At 45.6% G+C, this 25,576-nt stretch overlaps 1 protein-coding gene and 1 long non-coding RNA gene across 13 annotated transcripts in view; one reads left to right on the top strand and one right to left on the bottom strand.

Moving 5' to 3' along the window:
* Positions 1-25,576, top strand: part of BPTF (bromodomain PHD finger transcription factor) — a 102,362-nt gene that overhangs the window by 9,899 nt on the left and 66,887 nt on the right. For all 12 annotated transcript variants that reach the window (XM_084748472.1, XM_084748470.1, XM_084748479.1 and 9 more), the window contains exon 2: positions 14,866-15,688. In XM_084748472.1, the coding sequence (XP_084604598.1) occupies positions 14,866-15,688 (823 nt within the window). The remainder of the gene's footprint in view (positions 1-14,865; positions 15,689-25,576) is intronic.
* Positions 15,696-25,326, bottom strand: LOC311578622. Its single transcript, XR_014772912.1, has 3 exons — positions 23,496-25,326; positions 17,194-19,510; positions 15,696-17,005 (listed from the first exon to the last, which is right to left on the bottom strand). It is a non-coding gene; the product is annotated as an uncharacterized lncRNA (long non-coding RNA).

Genomic DNA, 25,576 nt, shown 5'->3' with positions numbered 1-25,576 from the left:
TTCACCTTACTGGAGTATTAAAACTATCACCTTCATACTTTCATAAAGTGTTTATTTTATGTGTGGGTGATTTGTCTGCATGTTTGTCTGTTCATCACGAGTGCCAGGTGCCCTCAAAAGCCGGAAGATGGGGTCAGGTCCCATGAGGCTAGTGTGAAAGATGTGAGACACCATGTGGATGATGAGAATTGGACCTGGGTCTTTTGTTTTGTTTTGTTTTTTGGAGACAAGGTTTCTCTGTGTAGCCTTGGCTATCCTGGACTTGCTTTGGAGACCAGGCTGGCCTCGAACTCACAGTGATCTGCCTGCCTCTGCCTCCCGAGTGCTGGAGAGATGGCTCAGCAGTTAAGAATACTGTTCTTCCAAAGGTCCTAAGTTCAATTCCCAGCAACCACATGGTGGCTGACAACCATCTATAATGAGATTTTTGTGCCCTCTTCTGCCATGCAGACACACATGGGGGCAGAATACTGTATAAACAATAAATAAATAACATTAAAAAAAGAAGTTGTGCATCACCATGCCAGGTATAATTTCTCTTTTTTTGTTGTTTTTGTTTTTTGTTTTTTCTTTATTTTGGTTTTTCGAGACAAGGTTTCTCTGTGTAGCCTTGCCTGTCCTAGACTAACTTTGTAGACCAGGCTGGCCTTGAACTCACATCGATCCGCCTGCCTCTGCCTCCTGGGATTAAAGGCTGGGATTAAAGGCGTGTGCCACCACTGCCCGGTTTGTGTTTATAATTTCTAAACAAGATTTATTTAGGTGTTTTGAGGGTTTTGCCTGCATGTATATATGTGTACCAGGTACATGCCTGGTGCCTAAGTAGGTCAGAAAGAGGTATTAGATTCCCTGGAACGGGCATATGGATGGTTAGCAGCATCCATTTGGGTACTGGGAGCTGAACGTGGGTCCTCTCTTAACTCCTGAGCCACTTCCCCAGCCCCCCATTATTGTTATTTTGAGACAGAGTCTCATTTTGTAGCCCAGTTCCAGCCTGGAACTCAGCAGTCTCTGCCCACCTCAGCTAAGATGGTTAGTATGAGCTACCACAGCCCCATGTGGAAATGAAGTCATGCAGGAGGAAGGATGCCTGGCATTGAGGTGCATGCCCACAGCCCCAGCAGGACCAGGGGCCACAGGGAATGAAGAAAAGACACACATGAGATGTAGTACAGTGATGCTGGGATCAGGTGGGTTTTCTAGCTGTGGCCACCGGGAAGGATCCTCAGCATGCTCATTAGGTACAGCCCGGGAGAGGGGTTACTAGGCTCTATAGGAGGAGTCTGAGGGCCAGGCCAGCAGTCTCAGACTGAATGTCCATGTGGAGGAAGTGTACTTGCTATTTTCTCACACACTGACCAGTCTTCCTAAATGCTCATATTTGAGCTTCTGAGGAGAGCTTTGCCATTCCTCTTGTGTTTGATTCATATGGGTAATGCCTTTCCCACCTTCCTGTGAGTCTGTTGGCCTTGGAGTCCTTCACAGGCAGAACTATTGTCACCACACACGTTCATTAACTCAGGGTTTCCTCCATCCTACACAGCACTAGAAGGCTGAGACTGAAGGATCAGAGGATCATGAGTTCAAGGCTAGCGTGGGTATAGAAAGAAAAAAGGAGCCAGGCTCAGTGGCCCACAGCTGTAATCCCAGCACTTGGGAGGCAGAGGCAGGTGGATCCCTGTGAGTTCGAGGCCAGCCTGATCTACAAAGTGAGTCCATGGACAGCCAAGGCTACACAGAGAAACCCTGTCTCAAAAAAACAAAAAGAAAAACAAACAAAAAGGCCCTTATTGTTTTTTGGGATTAAAGAGGAAGCTGGGCATAGTGGTGCGGATTTCTGAGTTCAAGGCCAGCCTGGTCTACCGAGTGAGTCCAGGACAACCAGGGCTACACAGAGAAACCCTGACTCAAAAAACAAACAAACAAAATTCTAGTATTTGGGAGATGGAAACAGGGGTATCAAAAGGAAGGAAAGAAAACACAGTATTAAATTAGTTGCGATGTTCTACATTTATTTATTTTACACAGGGCAGGGGCAGTTGTGCCACAGGTTTGTATTAGGGTCAGAGGACAACTTTCAGGAGTCCCTCTGTCCTTCCACCATGTAAGCTCAGGAACTGAATCAGGTCCTCAAATCGTCTTGCTTGGCTGAAAGCACCGTTTTCTGCTGACTGTCTGGCCAGCCCTAAATATGTTTTAGATGGTTTCTTTGCTAGTCTGTATCTAATGCTGTTTTTGTTTTGCTGCATAGCACTTAAGTATTTTTGGTTGCCTGAGGTACTCAGATAGTGATAGGTGTCTTTTATGGAACTTGACTAATTTTGATGAATGCTTTTAAGCAATAGTTATGATATACTTTAGGTTTACTTTTTAGAAAATATTTTATTTATGATTATGTATACAGTGTTCTGTCTGCATGTACACCTGCACACCAGAAGAGGGCATCAGATCACATTATAGATGGTTGTGAGCCACCATGTGGTTGCTGGGAATTGAACTCAGGACCTCTGGAAGAGCAGGCAGTGCTCTTAACCTCTGAGCCATCTCTCCAGCCCTAGTACAATGTTTTAAAAGCTCATATTTTACAGTATGTACAGTACTTGGGTAATGTGTGTCTTGTATGGGAATATCAAACTTCCATGTCTATTTCTCCCCCCCCCCTCCCCCAGACAGGGTTTCTCTGTGTAGCCTTGGTTGTCCTGTCCTGGACTTGCTTTGTAAACCAGGCTGGCCTTAAACTCACAGAGATCCACCTGCCTCTGCCTCCCAAGTGCTGGGATTACAGATGTATGCCGCTGGGCCTGGCTCCTCTGTTCACTTCTTAAACCCCTGGCAGTTAGCCGCAACAGTTCCGTTTTGTTTTGTAAACTTTTCGTGTATGCATGTTTTGCCTACTTGTATGTTTGTACATCGTGTGCATGAGTTATAGATGGATGTGAGTCATCATGTGGATGCTGGGAATTGAACCCAGGTTTTCTGCAAGAGCAGTAAGCACTCTTGACCAACAGGCCATCTCTCCCTTCATCCCCAGTAGTGTTGTCTATCTTTTTCTTTAAATAAAGTTGGTGGAACTGAGATGTTGCTCAGTTGGTAGAATGCTTCCCTAGCATGTACAAAGTACTGAGTTCAACCCCCTGTACTGTGTTTCCTTACCACATATAGGCAGGGAGGATCTCTTAGTGCCTGACCCAGACCTCTAGTTTGCAATGGATTCCTTTTGCTTTCTGGCTAGTTCTGAGCTATTTAGTGTAATTCATTAAAATGACATAAAATTGCGGTCCTCAGGGGCAGTAGATACATTGCAGGTGACCAGGAGCCATTTGGTGATTTGCTGCAGGTTTTTGGGTCCACTGCCTCTTTTGGGTCACTGACATTTTCTTTCACCCTGCTGCCTGGGTAGCGTGGTTCCCTTCATTAAGGCTGTTGGCTGAGCGTTGTTCACTGAGACGATGGTGTTGTATTTCTTGCAGTAAGAATTGGGGTCATCTTTAGAATACTTACAAATTACTAATGGTTCTTGGTAGTTAGCGAAGAGGCAGCCAGTTAACAGTGTTAGAAAATCTGTTACACACACACACACACACACACACACACACACACACACACAAATTCATACTTGGTTGAAAAGTTAACTTGATAACTCAGATTTCCTTTGTTGTAAAAAAAGTTAGTGTGTGAACCAAAGTGTGACCGTCTAGGGCCCAGGGCATTCTCTATATAACCTCTGCTGGATCTCTCAAAGTAGTTAACTAGTCCTTTTCAGTACTTCTTATCTTGGAGTTCTTTGATGACCTAGTGACAAAGTTGCTCCTTAAATCTGCTAGGAAAGTTACTGTTAGGCTTCCCCTGGTCATGGCTGTCGTGTGATTCACACACTTTAAGAGATTGTCTGGCCAGTGGTGCATAGCATGGCACTTCTTTTTTTGGTTTTGTTTTGTTTTGTTTTGTTTTATTGTTTCTTGGAGACAGGGTTTCTCTGTATAGCACTGGCTGTTCTGGAACTCGGAATCCACCTGTCTCTGCCTCCCCAGTGCTGGGATTAAAGGGGTGCACTACCGCTGCCTGGCTTTAATTTGTATTTTTTGCTTTTTCGAGACAGAGTTTCTCAGTGTAACCTTGGCTGTCCTGGAACTCACTCTGTAGACCAGGCTGGCCTTGAACTCATAGTGATCCCCCTGTCTTTGCCTCCCAGTAATCCTCCCTCAGATTACAGGCATGCGTCATCATGCCCAGTTTAGCATGTCACTTCTTAGTAGATGCAGTTGCTGTGTGCCCAGACGTGCAGCTTCCCGCCCAGTACACTGTTCACATTGCCTCTTGCCAGGCATGTTCTCAATGTAGTCTGTTATGCAACCTGAACAGCACTTCAGAGATACACATGTTCACTGGTGGGGTTTCTTTTGCCCTTCTCCCTTCTGGTACACGCACAGTCGCTTACAGGCTTGTTTGAAGAAACATGACCACGTTCCACTTTCAAAGCGTTAACACTTATAAAGTTTGGTTTTGTGTCTAAAGAAAGTTCTATCTGTGAGTGAGGTGTGTGTGTGTGTGTGTGTGTGTGTGTGTGTGTGTGTGTGTGTGTGTGTGAGATGTTCCTAGGCTCAGGTGTGAGAGTGTACCATGTCAGAGTCAGTTCTCCCCTCTCCCCTCCAGTTCTAGCGAGGCGTCTTGAGTGCGCATCAGGCGTGGTGACCAACGCCTTCACCCACTGAGCTATCTTGCCAGCCCAAAACAGCACATGTCAAAAGCATATGTGCCTCAGTTTCAGATATGCGTTTGATGTTGAGTCGGCATTTACGGATGGCCCTTGGTAGACTTAGGAGACTGCCTTTTTCCTTTTGGGCACCTTGTGCTTAATGGCTGGAGTAGCCTGAGTTGTGATTCTGCCCTGTCTCCGGTAGCCTAACAGTGGAGATAGGAGCAAGGAGCATAAGCTTACATGTGTACAGGGTCCTCAGTGCATGTGAGGACAGGAGGCACTTTTTTTTTTTTTACTTTTATTGAATGTCTATGATTTATGGGTCATGCACCAAAATCCCTCTTCTCCCCCCAGTAAAATAAAACAGACAAACAAACCTCTTGTCACAGAAGCTGTAGTATATCATGCAGTATAGCTTTTTGTCAACATATGTTTACTTTCAAATGTTCATTGCTACGAGTCATGGCTCTGGTTGGAGGCCTACACTATCGTGACAGGAGACACCTTTTATCTTTAGTAATGCATGAATGTATTTGCTATTAATATTTAGTTGTCTTTTTTTTTTTAAGACTTATTTATTATGTACACATTGCTCTGCCTGTACACCTGCAGGCCAGAAGAGGGCACCAGGTCTCATTATAGATGGCTGTGAGCCACCATGTGATTGCTGGGAATTGAACTCAGGACCTCCGGAAGAGCAGTCAGTGCTCTTAACCTCTGGGCCATCTCTCCAGCCCCTAGCTGTCTTTTACAAAAGCAGTTTTGATGGAGTTTGAGAATGGTTCAGCAGGTAAAGGCACTTGCCACCAAGCCTGATGACACGAATTAGATTCCTGGAATCCACATAGAAGAAGGAGAGAACACACACCCACAAATTGTCTTCTGACTTTCACGTGCACCTGTGTGAGTGTGCGTGTCCATGTGCATGTGTGCTTGCCTGGTGCGAGGGACTGAGCCAGGGGCCTTGTGTCTGCTTTGTAGGTGCTCTGTTTTATGCTTTTGGTTCTCCCCCCACCCCCACCCCCCAAGACAGGGTTTCCTGTGTAGCCCTGGCTGTCCAGGACTTTGTAGACCAGGCTGGCCTTGAACTCACAGAGATCCGACTGCCTCTGTCTCTCGAGTGCTGGGATTACAAACGTGCCATTGTGCCCTGCTCTGTTTTATGTTTTATGGCCTGTTAATGTTTTACTTTTTTCAGCTTTTAGAAAAAATGCTACTTAATATGTTAATAAACCTGACCTGATAGACTTAGTCTCCTGGGACTGGAACACAGGGCCTTCTTTACATATTAAGCACATGCTTGACCACTCTAGCATATTTATTTGAGACAAAGTCTCACTACGTAGCTCTGAATTGCCTCAGACTCACAGAGATCCACCTGCCCTGCCTCCACCTGCCCTGCCTCCACCTGCCCTGCCTCCCGAGGCCTGGGATTAAAGGAGTTTATCATCACACCAGCCTGAACATTATAAATCTGTAGTAGTGTTTCACGTAGTGCATTCCCTTCCAACCAGTGAACCTCACTAGGTTTTTGCTTAGCACACCTCTCTCTCTCTCTCTCTCTCTCTCTCTCTCTCTCTCTCTCTCTCTCTCTCTCTGTGTGTATGTGTGTGTGTGTTAAAGGTGAGTGAGACAGGTTTAAGGTCTTATGATTACATGTCTTCATGTCAGGTTTGACAGATTTGTTTGTTTTGGTTTCCCAGACATGGTTTCTCTGTGTCCTGGAACTCATTTTGTAGACCAGGCTGGCCTTGAACTGAACTCAGAGATTTGCCTGCCTCTGCTTTCAGAGTGCTGGGATTAAGTGCTGGCACCACTGCCAGTCCTTAGTTTGTTCATTATTGTTGTTGTTGTTATTATTAACCCATTCAGTGTGTATTTTTGCACCACCACCACATGGCTTTTTTCTTTTTAAAAAATATTTATTTATTATTATTTATACAGTGTTCTGCCTGAATGTATACCTATAGGCCAGAAGAGGGCACCAGATCACATTATAGATGGTTGGGAGCCACCATGTGGTTGCTGGGAATTGAACTCAACCTCTGGAAGAGCCAGCGCGTGCGCTCTCTCTCTCTCTGTGTCTGTCTATCTGTCTGTGTGTCTCTGTCTCTCTCTGTCTCTCTCTCTCTGTCTCTCTGTCTCTCTCTCTCTGTCTCTCTCTCTCTCTCTCTCTCTGTCTCTCTCTCTCTCTGTCTCTCTCTCTCTCTGTCTCTGTCTCTCTCTGTCTCTGTCTCTCTCTCTCTCTGTCTCTCTCTCTCCCTCTTTCTCTCTCTGTCTCTCTCTCTGTCTCTCTCTCTGTCTCTCTGTCTGTCTGTCTGTCTGTCTCTCTCTCCCTCCCTCCCTCCCTCCCTCCCTCTAGGGTTTCTCTATGGAGCTCTGGCTGTCCTGGACTCCCTTTCTAGACCAGGCTGGCTTTGAACTCAAAGAGATCTGCCTGCCTCTGCCTCCCAAGGACTGGGATTACAGGTGTGTGCCACCAGGCCTGGTTTCCTTTTCTCCTTTTTAAAAAAAGGCATATAGAATGTATTTTAGCCTCGTCTTGAGAATAGAGTGGGTTATAGTTGAAGTCCCATTACTGTACAGTATTCCCTGGATGTGTTTCTACGTCTGATCTGCCCGATAGATCTTTTTGTGATGGTAGGAATGTTCTGTGTGTGTTGGCTAAGATGGCAGCCACTAGCCATGGTAGGCGGCTATGAACTTGAGATGGTAGCTCTTGGTGATATTTTGACTCATGTTAGATACTTCTTAATTCTTTTTAACCTTCACAAAATACATGTGGTATTTCTCAAAGGCAGTTTCATTGACAGATCAACTCTGGTGCTTGGTATTGACAGTGGAGGAGGAACTTCACCTAAGTAATAAAGACCTTAAGTGCCGGGTGGGGTGTTAGCATAGCTCTGGTACTGTCTGAAACTCAGACAGAGCATTGAGCCTCTATGAATACCCCTTTTTTGTTTGTTTGTTTGTTTTTTGAGACAGGGTTTCTCTGTGTAGTGCTGGCTGTCCTGGACTAGCTTTGTAGACCTGGCTAGCCTTGAACTCACAGTGATACACCTGCCTCTGCCTCCAAGTGCTGAGAGTAGAGGCGCGCACCAGCACGCCCAGTTTATGAGCATCTTTTTTCTTCAAGACAAGGCTTCTCTGTGTAGCCTTGGCTGTCCTGGACTAACTTTGTAGACCAGACTGGCCTCGAATTTACAGCGATCCCCTGCCTCTGCCTCCTGAGTGCTGGGATTAAAGGCGTGTGCCACCACCCGGTTTATGAGCATCTCTTTTTTTTTTTTTTTTTTTTTTGGTCTTTTGAGACAGGGTTTCTCTGTGTAGCCTTGGCTGTCCTGGACTCGCTTTGTAGACCAGGCTGGCCTCAAACTCACAGCGATCCGCCTGCCTCTGCCTCCCGAGTGCTGGGATTAAAGGCGTGCACCACCATGCCTGGCTTTATGAGCATCTCTTAAAGGCAGTAATAATAGTAATTATTTGTTGAGTGGGTGCGAAGAAAAATATGATAATCAGGTGTGGTGGCCCAAGCCTGTAATCCCAGCACTTGGGAGGCAGACAGTGGCAGGCAGATCACTGTGAGTTTGAGGCCAGCCTGGTTTACAAAATGATTCCAAGTCAGCCAAGGCTACACAGAGAAACCCTATCTCGGGGAAAAAAAATCAAAAAACAAAACAAAACAAAACAAAACAAAAAAGAAAACACCAAACCAACCAAAAAAAAAAAAAAAAACCAAAGTGCCCAACACAAGTTTTAGCACCTCTAAAGTACTCTGAAAACTAACTGGCATGAAAAACCAGGGAGTAGGGCAGCTGAAATGTATGTACTTGGACATTGCCTTGTAAGTAATAGCCCTCTACTGGATTGAGACACTGGTCCACATCAGAGTCCTTGTCACTTTTGTCGTTGTTGTTGCTGTTCGAAAAGCCAACAAAACAAAGCAAAACAAAAAACCACCTCACATGGAACTCACAGCCTGCCTCTGCCACCCAGGTGTTGAGATTAAAGGGGTATGCCAACATGCCCTGCTAAATTCTTGTGAATCTGCTTAACAATTTTTGGTTTGGTACTTTTGAGACAGGGTGTCTATGAGGTCTTGGCTGGCCTAGAATTCTATATGTGGACTAAGCTGACCTCAGTTCACGGAAACCTGCCCGGCTCTGCCTCCTGATGCTGGTTCAAAGGCATGGGCTATCCCAGCCAGCTGCTTCACAACCTTTAAAAGACGTTAAATACATCGCAGTTACACAATTACATCATTATAGCCGGTATATATGTAACATCCAGTGAGAGCTCTTGGTTTTCTTAGGCTGCATGGATGGCTCAGCAGCTAAGAGCACTGGCTGGTTTTGCAGAGGACCTGGGTTCAATCCCCTGTACCGACATAGCAGCTCACACCTGTCTGTAACTCCACTTTCAGAAGCTCCAATAACCTACCCCTTCTGTTGTCTGGGGGCAACAGGCATGAATGTGGTACACAGCCATACCTACAGCAAGATAGCTGTACACATAAAATAATACCTATGGCAAATAGCTGTACACATAAAATAATAGAAAAGGGATGAGATTTTACTGATTGGAGAGCACCAGCATGCAGGAAATGCATTTCCCTCATTGCTGAGATTATTTTTTTTAAATTAAAAATGAGAAACTAAATGAAAACTGTGACATTGGTCGTATTTCCAAAGTGCAGGCTTTAGTGTGGAAACCCCTGCAGCAGTTTGAGTACAGAGGAGCCTCTGCATTGACAGTCTCTTCATGGAATATACCTCCTGCTCCAAGAGCTTCCGGGTCCTTTAAAGGGTTGTATACACAGCCACGGTGCTGTCTTTGGTCAGCACTCAGTGCAGACTTCCTTAGCACTGCAAGTCTGGCGCACCATGTCTGTGACCATGTGTCTGTGACCACTTTCCCTTTTACAGGCTTGTCTGCCTTAAGCCTCAGCTTCCTTTGCATGGTCTGTTCTACTGATTCCTCCTGAGGCAGCAGCCTTTTACTTTTCTTCCTTAGTTTCCAGAAGGTTGTGTAGTTACCCCCCCCCCCCACTTGTTTCTCTAGTGTTTTAAAACTTTGGCTGCACCTCAAGGAGAAAATCACAATACCAAACTTCTGTACTTGGGTCCCGTACTCCAGCCCAGGCTGGCCTGGGTGATTTTGTTGCATCTACTCACAGTTTTAGGAAGGAGTGTTTAAGGAGCCCATGGGTGGAACCCTAATTTCCTAGGTGGAGTTGGGCAAGAGATTATAAGCCTGAAATACAACAGATGCCAATTACATTTATTTTGTTTTGAGACAGGGTCTTTATGTAGCCCAGGCTGGCCTCAAACTCACAGAGATCTGCTTCTGTCTCTTAAGTGCTGGGATTAAAAGTGTGTGCTGCCATGTTTGGCACTCAATAGTCCAGGCTGCCCTCAGCTCTACCAGGTTCTGAGATTACAGGTGTGCACTTGAATTTTTTTTGACTTTCTATAATTTTTTTCAAAATAATTTTTTTATTAATTTAATCTTGTTACATCTCAATGGTTATCCCATCCCTTGTATCCTCCCATTTTTCCCTCCCTCCCATTTTCCCCTTACTCCCCTCCCCTATGACTGTGCCTGAGGGGGACTTCCTCCCCCTGTATATGCTCATAGGGTATCAAGTCTCTTCTTTTCATAATGTGGTGGTTTTTTTTTTTGTTTTTTTTTTTGTTTTGTTTTTTTTGGGAGACAAGGTTTCTCTGTGTAGCCTTGACTGTCCTGGACTCACTTTGTAGACCAGGCTGACCTCAAACTGACAGCGATCCGCCTGCCTCTGGGATTAAAGGCGTGCGCCCACCTCACCCGGCTGGGAATTCTACTTTTATTCTTTTCTGTTTTTCTGGTGTGATAGCTTGCACCTGGGGTAGGCGCTCCCACCCAGAGCAGCATTTCCAGCCAGCCGCTTCGTTTCAGCATGGCAGTGCATGTAGATGCTTTATAATTGGCTGAACTAGTGATGCATGTTGAGGTTAAAAAAAAGTCACAAACTTTTGAAAGACGTATTTATGAGTATATCCACCTGTGGAATAGATGGAGGAGGCAAAGGGCCCCTCCCCGCCCTCCGCCCCCTTCCCCCCCTGCACCCTCCTCCCCCTAGGTTTCTTTGTGTAGCCCTGGCTGTGCAGGAACTTTGTAGGCCTGGCTGACCTCCAATTTAAGAGATCTGCCTGTCTCTACCTTTCAAAGGTGTCCTGCACCACCATTGCTTGGCTGTAAATTTTTAAGTTTTGCTATATTGCCTTTAAAAAACAAAAACAAAAAACTGAACCCAGCTAGGTGTGGTGGCACATTTCTTCCAATGTGGATATCTGTGTTAGAGGCCAGCCTGGTCTACAGAGTGAGTTCTAGGACAGGCAAGGCTACACAGAGACACCCTGTCTATCTTGGAATTAAAAACAAAGAAAAAAATTAACCCAAGTCAGGAGTGGTGACCCACTTGGAAGGCAGAAGCAGGCAGATGTATGTAGCCTGGTCTACATAGTGAGTTCCAGGACAGCCCGGGCTACATCAAGAGAGCCCATCTCGAACCACATGAGCTCCTATAGTGTTGAGGCTGGGTAGCGTACAATATTGTATAGTAAGTCTATGAAAGCATAGTTTGTGTTTCCAGCTATGCACCATGTGGAGTCTGGAGGCCTTCTTGCTTTACCTCTCAGTCAGCAGGAGCTGCCTCAGCTCCCCTGTGTTCCAAAGCTGAGGAGGTGACCGAATGGTGGAGGGGAAAGAAATCTGATACCCTTCCCACAGAGAGAGCGGCCTAATCAGAATTTATAGAAAGCCAGGAAACAAAGGCAGGGCATATGTAAATTTAACTGTGGGTTAGGATGATCTGTTTCTTCCTGGGTCTCACACTCTCTCTGAAGGGTTTATTTAAATCTCTTCTGAGTAAAATAGGGTCTTAAAAGTCTCCATTTTGTAAGAGAAAAGAAGTAGTGTTGTGGGATGGAAGATCCCATCCATTGCCTCACTAGCAGAGGGCCTCGACCCTAGGTCTTTTGATAAGTGGAGAATTGCAGCTTTTGGTTTCTTGTCTTGGGACTAGTACTGTTAAGTGGCAGATTCCTGCATTCCTAAAATTTTGCAAGTGAAAACAGTTAATTGTATGAGCGAAGGTCAAGGGTCAGTCTTTAGAGTGCCTTCCCTGGCTCTGAGCACCTAATCACCACTGCAGACTAGACTTTAGCTTCAGGGACTTGAAGAAACTTTTTTTTTCTAAAAAGATTTTTCGAGACAGGGTCTCTCTGTGTAGTCCTGGCTGTCCTGGACTAACTTTGTAGACCAGGCTGATCTCAAACTCACAGCGATCCACCTGCCTCTGCCTCCCCAGTGCTGGGATTAAAGGCATGCGACACTAGCTCTGCCTGAAACTTCATTTTTAATTGCCTGTCTTTATCTTTCTGTTGTCTCTACACCATATGAAGACTAGAGGACGTATGAAGCGCAGAAGAAACCTCGGGAGAATCCCAGCACGTGGGTCCTTGGGATGGAACCCGGGTTATCAAACGTGGTAGCAAATGCCTTCACTCAGGGAGCTTTCTTACCAGCTTCAGAGACTTCCTTTCATTTCCTTTTTGTCCTTATTTTTTTTAATCATCTTTAATATTTATTTGTTTATTTATTTTGGTTTTTCAAGACAGGATTTCCCTGTGTAGTTGTGTGGCTGTCTTGGACTCACTTTGTAGACCAGGGTGGCCTCAAATTCAGTGATTCTTCTGCTTCTGCCTCCCTGAATGCTGGAACTAAAGGCTTTTCATTTTTAACTTTTGAGTTGTATTTATTTTTATTTTATGTGTATGAGTGTTTACATGAATGTCTGTGCCCTCTGTGCGTGCCTGGTATCCAGAAGAGGGTGTCAAATTCCTAGCGGTGACAGATGGTTGTATAGGTGTTGTTAACCTCAGGGCCAAGTCTCTGGTCCCTGCTAGGTGTGTTTGGGTGGGGAGCTGCCTTTCTCACTGTGTTTGTTCTTCAACGTTGTCTGACCAACAGTGACCAGAAAGTATGGCTATGCTCTAATTTGAAAAATTGCTTTCCCAGGATATCTGCATGTACACCTGCATGCCAGAAGAAGGCACCAGATCTCATTATAGATGGTTGTGAGCCACCATGTGTTGCTGGGAATTGAACTCAGGACCTCCGGAAGAACAGACAGTGCTCTTAACCATTGAGCCATCTCACCAACCCCCCTCTTTGGTGCTTCTTTTCTTCCAGTACCATGTACCACTTTGTTTGCAGGTACCTGAGACCCAGGGAAGGTGCTGGAGAGGAGTTATGAGCAGCTACTCAGCTACTGTCATGGTTAATATGAGTTAGCTGAACAAGAGTGAACTTGGTTGATCCTATCTTTTTTTTTTTTTTTTTTTTTTTGTTTCTCTGTGTAGCCTTGGCTGTCCTGAACTCACTTTGTAGACCAGGCTGGCCTCAAACTCACAGCGATCTGCCTGCTTCTACCTCCTGAGTGCTGGGATTAAAGGCATGCGGCCGGCCTTGGTTAATCTTATTAAAATTACTTTGGAAATTTGGAAATTCATGTTTCACAGGTACCAGAAATTACATGTGATAGGAACAGTTTAGGAATAATTTGTTCCTTTCAATAAGTCTTTCTTTTTTAAGCTTCAGTTTAATTTGTTTAATTTATTATTGTGTACATGTATAAAGTGTTGTGGTGGGGGCATGCCACTTTGAGTTCAGAGGACAACTTTGGAGTTTTCTTGGCTGTCCTGGACTCCCTTTGTAGTTCAGCCTGTCTTGGAACTCACAGTGATTTGCCTGCCTCTGCTTCCTGATGTTGGGATTACAGCTGTGGGCCAATAAGCCTGGCTCAAACTTTGTAGTTTTCATCAGGCTTGTTTGGCAAATGTCTTTACCCACTGGAGCCCTCTCTTGCTTGTAAGGCTTATTTACAAGTAAGGCTGACTGTAACACCTTAGACTTGTTTAAAGGGTTAAATGCTGTATGTGAACATGTTACAGACTAAATTTTCTGTGTGTGTGTGTGTGTGTGTGTGTGTGTGTGTGTGTGTGTGAACGTTCGTGCATGTGTACATACACAGAATGTGTATGTGTGCAGAATGTATGTATGTTTGTGCATAGACATCCACCTAGATCTAGTGCGTTGTCTGTGTATGTATGCAGATGGGTAGTGTGGATGGATGCATGCATGCAGTGTATAGCCTGTGTGCACTTAATTGGTTGGTTAAGAATGTCAGCCCTCTGTTGGTTTCCCAGGCAAGACATCTTTCTCCTCTTCAGTACTGAAACTTTCCTGTTTTTGCCTTTCCCTTGCCTGTCCTGAGCTTGAACTTAACCAGCTCCCTGCAGCAGCACCTTTGGTGAAAGTGGGGCACACTGGGAACTTCCTGTTGGTTGGGAGGAGTCTGTCTGATTCAGTATAAGACCTACTACCCCACCCCAGTGCTGTCACCTTATATTTAAAAAAATTTTTTTTATTTTGTCAGGTGCCTAGTTAATTAGGAGGTAATTGACTACACTTTATTTTTATTTATTTATTTATTTATTTTTTACTCCTGGTTTATTGGTGAATGGAAAGCTAGGAGTAGTGGCATATACCTTTAGTCCCAGTTCCAGGATAGCCAGAGCTGCACAGAGAAACCCTATCTCATGAAACTAAACCAAACCAAACAAACAAACAAGTAATTGAATTGAACGAAAAACTTTGAATTTAGATTTTTTTTGGTAGCCTTAACAATCAGAGCTAATTTATTGTGTTGCAGTTATACTTGTAATTCCAGCTATAAATGGGCTATATAACTCCAAACTAGCCTGGGCCGCAGTTGAGACTATGTCATAGAAAATTTTAAAAACCTAAGTCATTGACCTTTTTGTTGTTATTATTAATTATTATTTTGAAACGGCATCTCACTACTTAGACCAGGCTAGTCTAGAACTCGCCTGCCTCTGTCTCCTGACTCCCGCTGGTGTTATTTTTGGTATGTTATAATTCTGGGGATGGCCCTAAGGCCTAGGTAAGCTAGGTTAAGTGCCCTCCCACTGTGCTGTACCCTTTAACCCCTGGTCTTGGTGCCGGCTTAGCTTCAGTGTTGTAGAAAGCCTGGCTGATGGTATGTTTGTAGGAGCAAGGTGCCATTTTAACCTGTGCTGACATCATGTCCTTATTTACAGGTAGGCGAAAACCAAGAGTACATCGGCCTCGCTCTCCAATATTAGAAGAAAAAGACATCCCACCCCTTGAATTTCCGAAGTCCTCTGAGGATTTAATGGTGCCTAACGAGCATATAATGAATGTCATTGCCATTTATGAGGTTGTGCGGAACTTTGGCAACGTTTTAAGGTTGTCCCCGTTTTGCTTTGAGGACTTCTGTGCGGCGCTGGTGAGCCAGGAGCAGTGCACACTCATGGCGGAGATGCACGTAGCGCTCCTGAAAGCGGTTCTGCGCGAAGAGGATACGTCTAACACCACCTTCGGCCCCGCGGACCTGAAAGACAGTGTGAATTCTACCCTGTATTTTATCGATGGGATGACGTGGCCGGAGGTCCTGCGGGTGTACTGTGAGAGTGATAAGGAGTACCATCATGTCCTGCCTTACCAGGAGGCCGAGGACTACCCATATGGACCAGTGGAGAACAAGATCAAAGTCCTCCAGTTTCTAGTGGACCAGTTCCTTACGACCAACATTGCTCGTGAGGAGCTGATGTCGGAAGGGGTCATCCAGTACGACGACCATTGTAGGGTCTGTCACAAACTGGGAGACTTGCTTTGCTGTGAGACATGCTCAGCTGTGTACCATTTAGAATGTGTGAAGCCACCTCTTGAAGAGGTGCCAGAGGACGAGTGGCAGTGTGAGGTCTGTGTAGCACACAAGGTGCCTGGTGTGACTGACTGTGTTGCTGAAGTCCAAAAGAACAAACCGTATGTTCGACACGAACCTATTGGGTATGACAGAAGCCGGAGGAAATACTGGTTTTTAAACCGAAGACTCGTAATGTAAGTAAATCTGGCTATAATTTTTTGTACATACGTAGAAGGAAACCTTCCGTCATGGTTGGCATAGCAGAGCTGTGCCCACGTCGTTGTGCCGAGCCTGTGGCTTATTAATGAATTGCAGTTAAAGACTTTTGCGGTGGAAGGAGTATGGCATTAATGTGGTATTTTAAAAACTGTGGAGTGAATGAGTTCATGAGAGATGCAGCATGCATACTGTTCATTTCAGCACCAGAGGAAGAAGCCGTGTCCTACTGGGGTGCTTCAGCCAGCTGGGAGCTTTGAGCCTTACTTGGTCTTAGGGCTTTAGCCTTCTCTTTAGTTTCAGCATAGGGCAGCAGCAGGAGCAAAGCTGCGGGGTCCTGGGCGGTCATTATTGGTAGCAGTCCCCAGGAGATCCTAACACCCGGGATCGTAGTCTGAGTCATGGGGTTTTGAGAAACAATTTGGAATCAGGCCTGTGGGGCAGAAAGTTCACAAGTTCAAGGTCTGCTCTGCTCTACAGAGTGAGTTTCAAAGCTAGCCTGGGCAATTTAGTGAGACCCTGGCTCAAAATAAAAGAAGCAGCTTGGAAGGAAGCTTAGTGTTAAAAGTGTTTGCCTAGTGTGTGTGAGGCCCTCTGTTCACTCCCAGCACCACAAAAGTGAGTAAATGCACAAGAGAAACAGGGCACGTGGGGCCAGCTTCACTCTGCTCTGCCTCTTGAGGACGTCCGGCTGAGTGTGGAGCGTCCTTAGAGCCCTGGTGGAGGGTACAGACCACTTGGTATTTTGAGCTTTTACAGTTTTAGGCTTTCTTCCAGTTCCTGGAATTAGGTCAAGACAAAACTCTGATGTGATGGAGTTCAGGGTACGGTGTGGAGGGAGGGAGAGCCGTGATCCACTAGTGGATCTGAGAGCTGACACTTGATTTGTTGTGTAATTTACTGATTTACTTTGCTAGACGCCTGTGGAATTTTCTGTTTCTAGAAACAGACAGATCTGTTGTCACCCATTGAGTGTTTTGTTGGCTCGTCCTGGCAGTGAGTTCCTGTGGTACTGACGTCTGCTGCTGCCTTCTCTCCCATGGGCCCTTCTGTGCTTGTCTTGTGTGATTATGCTGTTGAACATTGTGCTGGTTTTGCCCTTCTTTGACTTTTGTCTTCCCTCTTCAGTTTTCCTCCTTGAGGCCTGCATGCCTGCCTGTTTTATTTGGACAGAGTCTCATTCTTTAATTAGTTCTGGCTGGCCTAGAACTTACTGTGTAGAGCAGGCTGGCCTTAGACTCACAGAGAAGTGATTGCCTCTGCCTCCCTTAGATTTTTTATTTTTAAATGTTGATCTCTAAACCCTAATATTCACCTTTTCTTATATTCCATATATTTAAGTTTTTTTTAAAGGATTTATTTATTTGGCTGGTGTGGTAGCACATGTCTTTAATCCCAGCACTTGGGAGGCAGAGGCAGGCAGACCTGTGAGTTCAAGGTCAGCCTGGTCTACAAAGTGAGTCCAAGACAGCCAAGATTACACAGAGAAACCCTGTCTCTAAAAACAAACAAACAAAAAACAAAAAAAATTTATTCATTATTGTGTATACAGTGTTTTGCCTGCATGTACACCTGCAGGCCAGAAGAGGGCATTAGATCACTTATCGATGGTTGTGAACCACCATATGGCTGCTGGTAATTGAATTCAGGACCTTTGGAAGAGTAGGCGTTACTCTTTTTTTTTTTTTTTTTTTAAAGATTTGTTTATTTATTATGTATACAGTGCTCTGTCTGCTTGAACCCCTGCAGGCCAGAAGAGGCTATCAAATCACATTATAGATGGTTGTGAGCCACTATGTGGTTGCTGGGAATTGAACTCAGGACCTCTGGAAGAGCAGACGGTGCTCTTAACCGCTGAGCCATCTCTCTAGCCCCAAGTAGGCATTACTCTTAACCTCTGAGCCATCTCTCCAGCCCAATAATTTTTTCATTTTTATTTTATGTGCACTGGTGTTTTGCCTGCATCATGTATTTACTTTTTTAAAATGTATGTGTCTGAGGGTATTGCCAGCAGGTTTGTCTGTTTGTCTGCACCATTGCCTGCAGTGCCTGCAGAGGCCAAAATAGGGTGGTTTTCCTTTTTTCTTTTTTTCCTTTTGTTTTTTCAAGACAGGGTTTCTCTGTGTAGCCTTGGCTGTCCTGGGCTCTCTCTGTAGACCAGACTGGCCTCAAACTAACAGCGATCCGCCTGCCTCTGCCTCCCAAGTGCTGGGGTTAAAGGCGTGCGCCACAACGCCCAGCTTGGGTGATTTTCTAACTTGAATTATAGAAGGTGTGAGCTACCTTGTGGGTGTTTGGAACCAATCCTGAGTTCTCTTCAAGAGCAGCCAGTGACTTAATGGCTGGCTGAGCTGGCTATCTACCCCCAGTATTTTCAAATCTATTTATTTTATCTGCTGTCTGTCTTTCTTTTTAAAATGTCTATCTTTTTAAAATGTTTTGTGGTACACACCTGTAATCCTAGCACTTGGGAGGCAGAGGCAGGTGGATCTTTGTGAATTTGAGGCCAGCCTGGTCTACAAAGTAATTCCACACCAACCAAGCTACACAGAGAACCCTGTCTTGGGGAGGAAAAAAAAAAGCGTGTTTGTACTGTGTGTGCCCACTGCCCATGGAGGCCAGAGAGAGTCCTGGATCTTCTGGAACTGTGTCAGTGCTGGGAATTGAACCCAGAACTCTACAAGAAGAGTACACCACTAACCCCATGAAAAAGACCAGGTGTGGTGGTGGACCCCTTTAATCTCAGTATGGGGGAGGCGGTGACAGGCAGACAGATCTCTGTGAAGTAGAAGTCAACCACAACTACACAGAATCCATGTCTAAAAAACAAAACCAAACCACAAAAAACAGGACACGCTCTTAACTGCTGAGCCATCTCTCCAGCCTCATCTTTTTTATTTTATTTTATTTTTGGTTTTTCAAGACAGGGTCTCTCTGTGTATCCTTGGTTATCCTGGACTCGCTTTGTAGACCAGGCCGGGCTCGAACTCACAGCAATCAGCCTGCCTCTGCCTCCCGAGTGCTGGGGTTAAACGCGTGCGCCACTACCGCCCGGCATATTTTTTAGTTTTAAGAGGTCATTTGTCAGGCTGGAGAGATGACACAGAGGCTAAGAGCACTGGTTGCTCTTCCAGAGTTCCTGAGCTCAATTCCCAACAGCATGGTGCCTCACAACCGTCTATGATGAGATATGGTGCCCTCTTCTAGGGCACAGGGCATACATGCAGGCAGAACACTGTATATATTTTTTAAAAAAAGTTCGTTTGTCCTATTACTATTTGTAAAAATAACAACCCCGAGTCTTCACTTTCTTTTCCTTTTTTTTTTTTTTTTTTTTTTTTGTTGTTGTTGTTTGTTTGAGACATGGTTTCTCTGTGTATGCTTTGTAGACCAGGCTGGCCTCGAACTCATAGCGATCCACCTGCCTCTGCCTCCCAAGTGCTGGGATTAAAGGTGTGCGTCACCACTGCCTGGCTTTTACTTTTAATAAATATAACAAAATCCTGATTTTACTTTATGGATGTAGTGTTTTACCATTCTGAGGGTATTATTTTAATATTTTTGTTTGGTTTCCTTGAGACAGGGTTTCTATGTAGCACAAGCTGTCCTTAGATTCCCAGCAGTCTTTCATCCTTAACCTTTCAAGAGCTGGCATATAGACACCCAGGAGTCTAGGCTGGCCTTAGGCTCCTGAGTGCTGGGGTTACAGGTGTGCACTGCCACACCCAGGTCCTGCATTTCCTCCCCCATTGCTGCGTGGTTTAATTTATTTCTAAGCCGCCTCTGTTTTGGCCTTTAACCTCAGATGTCTTTTCGGCTTCAGTTTTAAGCTGCTGGAACTACCAGCTAATTGGAAGCACTAAGCAAGTGGGTGGACCTTGTCAATTTCAAGCTTAACTATAGGGTGACAGTCACAGTGTGTGTGTTAGGAGGAAGTCCCCACTGTCTGTGTCCTTCCTCAGATCAATCTAGTGCGTCGGTGAGTGGCCTGAACAGGCCTTTTCTGGCATCCTGCTTGGAGACAGGGGACTGGTTGCACTGTGCACTTAGAAGCAGGTTTGCATGTGCTGTGCATGCAGCGTTTCTTGTGTCACTGGAAGCCTCAGTTCTGAATCTGTTCATACCAGGCCTGGGGGCTTTTGAGGCAGAGAATATCAGCTGTCCTGTATTTTCTGGAGACTAGACTTTTGGTGGCTTGAAGAGGAGAGAGGGGTCTTAGAAGTCTGCTTAAGTAACCCGCAGCCAGCTCTGTTTCAGAGCTGCACCCTCCCCCCATCTCCCCTACCCGATACCTGCCAGGAGTAGAATGCTGATTCTCAGCAGCCGAGTTTGGGGTTATATTGTTTTTAAAATTACATGTATTATCTGTATTATCAGTATTATCTGTAGGCCCAGCTAGCAATCAATAAAGATACAGACACTTGTTATATTTTAGAATAGCCTTAGTTAACTTGGGGCAGGACAGATATCAATCCTCTAAACTACCTCCCATAGTGGGGCAGGCATGGGATCCCTGCCTCAATCCCAGGCCATCTGCTTCTAATAACTTCTATCAAGCTACCTCCCGTCCAAAATCCCAAATACTTGCTCATGGTCTTCATCTGGGCTGGATCCTCCATCCACACCGCCTGCCATGTGCTTCTCCTCCAGCTAACCCATGGCGGCCTCCTCTCTTCCCTTCAGCTCTCTCCTTTTCCTCTTGGCAGTCCTTCTTAGTCCCAGAATTCCTTCCTCTCCTAGCCCCACCTAGCTCCTGCCCTGCCCAGGTGGGATGGCTTTTTATTCAGCAAAAATTGGGTCACGGGGACAGTAAGCACTAATTAGCATCAAAGTACATCAGACCATCCCCCCAACAGGGTTAGGCCTTCTTGGCTTTTCTTTTTTTTAAAAAAATATTTATTTATTTATTCATTTATTTTATGTATAGGAGTGCTCTTTTTGCATGTACACCTACATGCCAGAAGAGGACATCAGATCATATTATAGGTGGTTGCCGGGAATTGAACTCAGAACCTCTGGAAGAGCAGTTACTGCTCTTAACCTCTGAGCCATCTCTCCAGCCCCCTTTTTTAATGTGACCACTGGCTTTCAGCTTTTTAAAATTATCTTTCCTTTTTTCTGAATTTATGTCTTTTAAAAATTTCCTTTTTAAAAAATTATTTTGTTAGTTTTGAAACAAGCTATTGCTGTAAGGTGTTTTTGTTTTTTTGAGGCAGAGGTTCTCTGTGTAGCCTCTCTGTAGACCAGGCTGGCCTCAAACTTAAATTGATCCACCTGCCTCTGCCTTCCAAGTGCTGCAGTTAAAGGCGTGCGCCATCGCCAGCCTGCCCTAAGTTCTTTTTCACTTACTTACTTGGGTGGAGAGCAGAGAGCATGTATGGTGCACAGTGCCTGTGTGGAACTCCTTCTGCAGTTGGCTCTTTGCTCCTATCATTTGGGTCCTGGGAAATGTCAGCGTTGGTGACAAGCACCTTTACCTACTGTAGCCTCTCACTGACCGCCTTCTCCTTGCCTTTTGGTTTCCATAGTCTTTTCTTGAGCTACTCTTTGTACATAGAGACCAGAGGTGTCAGGTGCACGTGTAGATGTAGATTGACATCTTTGAAGATAATGATCAATGGTCTAGGTCTTCTTTAGCTTTAGAAACCTGTGAATAGTAGCTAACTACTTAGGTAAAAACAGTCCAAAGTCCTGAGCTTATTTTTATTTTTATTTTTTATTTTTTGGTTTTTCAAGACAGGGTTTCTCTGTGTAGCCTTGGCTGTCCTGGACTCTCAATTCACAATGACCAGCCTGCCTCTACTTCCCAAGTGCTGGGATTAAAGGCGTGCGCCACCACCGCCCGGCAGTCCTGAGCATTTTATATACAGTTCTTTACAGCAGTGCAGTGATACAGGTTTTGCACCTGCTTGTAATTTCTAGATGGTGAGACTAAGGCTAAGGGAGATTAAATAACTTGCCCCCAACCCTGAAGTTGTTTGTAAGAATGTTGCTAACAGTGGTTAGAGTGTACTCATGCTGGCTGGCAGCTCACAGCTGCCTCTAACTGCAGCTTCAAGGAACGGACAGAATACCTCTGAGTTACACACACACACACACACACACACACACACACACACACTACATTTTCAAACAGTGTTTCTAACCTTATTGTATGCTGCAGCAACTTCTAAACAGTCATTTCGAAAGCCTGCAGCTTGAGTTCTTTTAGCTTTTAAAATCAAGGCCATGGGGCTAGAGAGATGGATGGCTCAGGAGTTAAGGTGCATTGGCTTCCAGAGGACCAGCACCTAACTGCCTGTTGCTCTAGTTCTGCGGTGTCTGACGCCCTCTTCAGGCCTCTTTGGGTATTGCGTGCATGGGTATAAAACCCATGTTCAGCCAGGCATGGTAATGCTCACCTGTAATCCCAGCACTCAGGAGACAGAGAGGCCTGTGGATCTCTGTGAGTTTGAGGTCAGCCTGGTCTGCAAAGCGAGTCCAGGACAGCCAAGACTACACAGAGAAACCCTGTCCAGAAAAAAACCAAACCCAAATCCCCAACTCCTCTCTGATACTTTTTTTTTTCTGAGACAGGGCTTCTCTGTGTAGCCTTGGCTGTCCTGAACTCACTTTGTAGACCAGGGTGGCCTTGAACTGACAGCAGCGATCCCCCTGCCTCTGCCTCCGGAGTTCTGAGATTAAAGGCGTGCGCCACCACACCCGGCTTAAAGTTACCCTCCCCACCCCCCAAGACTTATTTACTATGTATACGGTGCTCTATCTGCATGTATAACTACAGTCCAGAAGAGGGCATCAGATCACATTATGGATGGTTGTGAGCCACCATGTCGTTGCTGGGAAGTGAACTCAGGACCTCTGGAGGATCAGTCAGTGCCCTTAGCCTCTGAGTCATCTCTCCAGCCCCTACATATTTTAATGTGTACAGTTAAAAAACAGTATGTTGTTGGAAGAACTGTCAGAGTCTCAGTGGAGAAGCAGAGGGAAGTCAGCTGTTACTCAGGATCACTTGCCTTGTGGGGAGTCAGGATGGAATCAGGACGGGTGGTCAGACAGTGGGACAGGTGCTCCTCACCTGGTGGAGCTGGCTGTGTCTCGGTGATGAATTGTTGCTTCTGTTGAGGAGGGAGGGTCACTGTGACAAAACTCTAGTGACAGTGAAGCTAGCCCTGAAGGCCAGAAGTCAGGTGTCAAGGTGTCAGCCAGGTTCTGGGACAGAGAATCCTTTCTTCTCGGCTGTTGACAGCTGAACAGCTGATTCCGTTGCTTCAGGTCAGCCCTGGCCTTTTCTATCAAGTGCCCAAGATTGTTGTTTAGCCTTTTCCCCATACTCAATTCAAAGCCCTTTCCATAGGGAGAGTGTTTCCCAGCAGCACTCCACTTCCTGGTACCAAGCTTTGGGCATCTGCTGGGGCTGCTTTGACAGCACTACAAGCAGGGCTCCTTCTGAAGGCTCTCAGACACTGCTCTGAGCCTCTCTAGCTCTTGGACAGACCGTCCCTTAGGCTGTCTGTTTTCTGCACTGCCTCCTTCCCTCTTGTAAGGTCATTGGAGTCTGGAATGATTTCATTTCAAAACCTGTGGGCAAATACATCTCCAAACAAGGTAACACTGAGGGTTTAGGCAAACCTGAATTTGAGGGCCCGACATCAGCCATCACAGGACTTCTTCCTCCTCTGTGGAGTTGACAGAAGAAGCTTGAAGCTTTCTATGAGAAACTTTCAGACTCACCGTTGCTTCAGAAGTCAGTCCTACCTAATGTGTGTCAAGTGGTAAAGTGCACACCTGGAATATGTGTTTGCTCATAGCTATACGTAGGAGTTTTTCTTCCTACCCTGTCTTTTCTTGTCGTGCAGTAAAGTGGTGAGGACCCTTGGCAGTGAGCATCTGTGTGCAGCTGGGCCAGTTCCAGTGAGCTAGAACTCACAGGCCATGAGGACCAGAGCGTCCTCCAAAGCCAGATAGACTCATAGATCAACGCCTGTGTATACCGGCGAGAGGTTGTTGTTACTTGTACAGTTAGGAGACTGGCTTTGATTAAAGAAACTGCAGACAGTCCCAGAGCATAAGTGTGAACAGGCAGGGTGGCTTTGGCATCAGCAGTTGTCTTTAGTATTTTGCTACTATGTTTGTAATGAATTTATTCTACCTCTGAGGGGGAAAACCTGTCATATATGTGACTGTGAGTTCCATGATAACCTGGTCTACAAAGTCCAGGACAGCCAGGACTACAAGAGGAACCCTGTGTGTGGTTGGGGGGCGGCTCCCAGTGAGTATTATTTATTTCTGATGAGAAGAATAAAAGGTAGTTGCCAGCACTCCATTTTTAGAGCGGTGTAAGCAAGGCAGTGAAGAGTGCAGAGCGTGTGGACGGGGCTGGGTGGAGGTGTTGAAGCATGCGGAGCACGCGTGCCTGGGTAGAGAACGTGGAGTAAAAAAGCACGGCTGCCGTGAGCCGTTGGAAGGGGTTGTGTGGAGGGCGCGTTACGTGTGGTCACGTCCTGCCGGCACACAGAATCAGAACTACCTGTTGTAATCACCACAGGTTTGAGTAAGTTTGTTATAAGTAAAAACTTATTGAAAGCACCCAGCTGTAGAGCGGATTCTGCCTGAAGCAGCGAGTTGTTGTAAGGGGAAATTCCGCAGAGACCAGAGAAGAGTCCACATGTGCTTTAGTTGTTAGGGATCCTTTCAGTAGTTTGTGGGTTGCTTGAGGAAATCAGCAGAGTGGGGAGCTGGAGAGATGGCACCGTGGCTAAGAGCTTGCGGCCGGTCTAACAGAGGGCACCGATGCTAGGTGCTCACAGACTCCTGTAACTCCAGCTCCAGGAGGTGCCATGCGGTCTTGTGGCCTCAACAGGCACACTCGCACAGTGGGAGACATACCGACTACACGTTATAAATAGGAAAAGGAAGTCTAAGGAATTGGCAGACTCTCCACTTTGAATTTTTTCCTATTATACTGTCATATTTTCATAATTGCTTTCCAGTCTAGTTAGCAGTGTGAACCTGGGGGAATGGAGCCTCAAACTGAGGCCGACTAAAGTCTTATGCGATAGCCCACTTATTCAGAGCACCAGACAGTTTATATTCCGAGGTTTAAGAAGACATGAGTAAAGTGTCCAGTACAAGGATAAGCCTTGTGTGGTGGGCAAGCTGCAAATGGCACATAAATAATACCAGTAGCCAGTGGTAATGACTAGTCTCACCCCTGCATGCTACACCTGGAAGGGCACGAAAGCATATTCCAAGAGCAGTTCCCTGCTTTTGAAGAAACTGAGGGCACAAGACTCATCTTGCTTTCTCACAAGCACTCAGAATTCTGCTCACACAACTCCACTCTTATACTCCCCAAGTGTGCTTTCTACTCTGAAACTTTAATTTTTGGCGGGGCGGGGGTTGTGTTTCTAGACAGGGTTCCTCTGTGTAGCCTTGGCTGTCCTGGACTAGCTTTGTGGACCAGGCTGGCCTTGAACTCAGAGCAAACCACCTGCTTCTCAAGTGTTGGAATAACAGGCATGGGCCACTACACCTGGCAAGAAACTTAATTCTTTAAAAATTAACATTTATTTATTTATCCCCCCCCCCACCCCCGTGTGTGTGTGTGTGTGTGTGTGTGTGTGTGTGTGTGTGTGTGTGTGTGTGTGTTCAAAAGATAAAGATAACTTGGGAGATGTTGTTCTCTTTCCACCATGTGGATTCAAGGGATCAAACTCAGGTCATCATGCTTGGGGACAAATGCCTTTACCATCTAGGTTATCCCCTCTGTTTTTGTATGTTTTTATGTATCTATGTATGGGTATGTGCACAAGGGTGCAGTGTCAATAGAGGCCAGAAGAGGGCACCAGGTCCTCTGGAACTGGAGT

Source organism: Acomys minous (assembly GCF_964271855.1).
Source record: "Acomys minous genome assembly, chromosome: 12".
Classification (NCBI taxonomy): Eukaryota; Metazoa; Chordata; class Mammalia; order Rodentia; family Muridae; genus Acomys; species Acomys minous.
The sequence above is the reverse complement of the archived record's forward strand: the minus strand, read 5'-3'. Positions and strand labels throughout refer to the sequence as shown.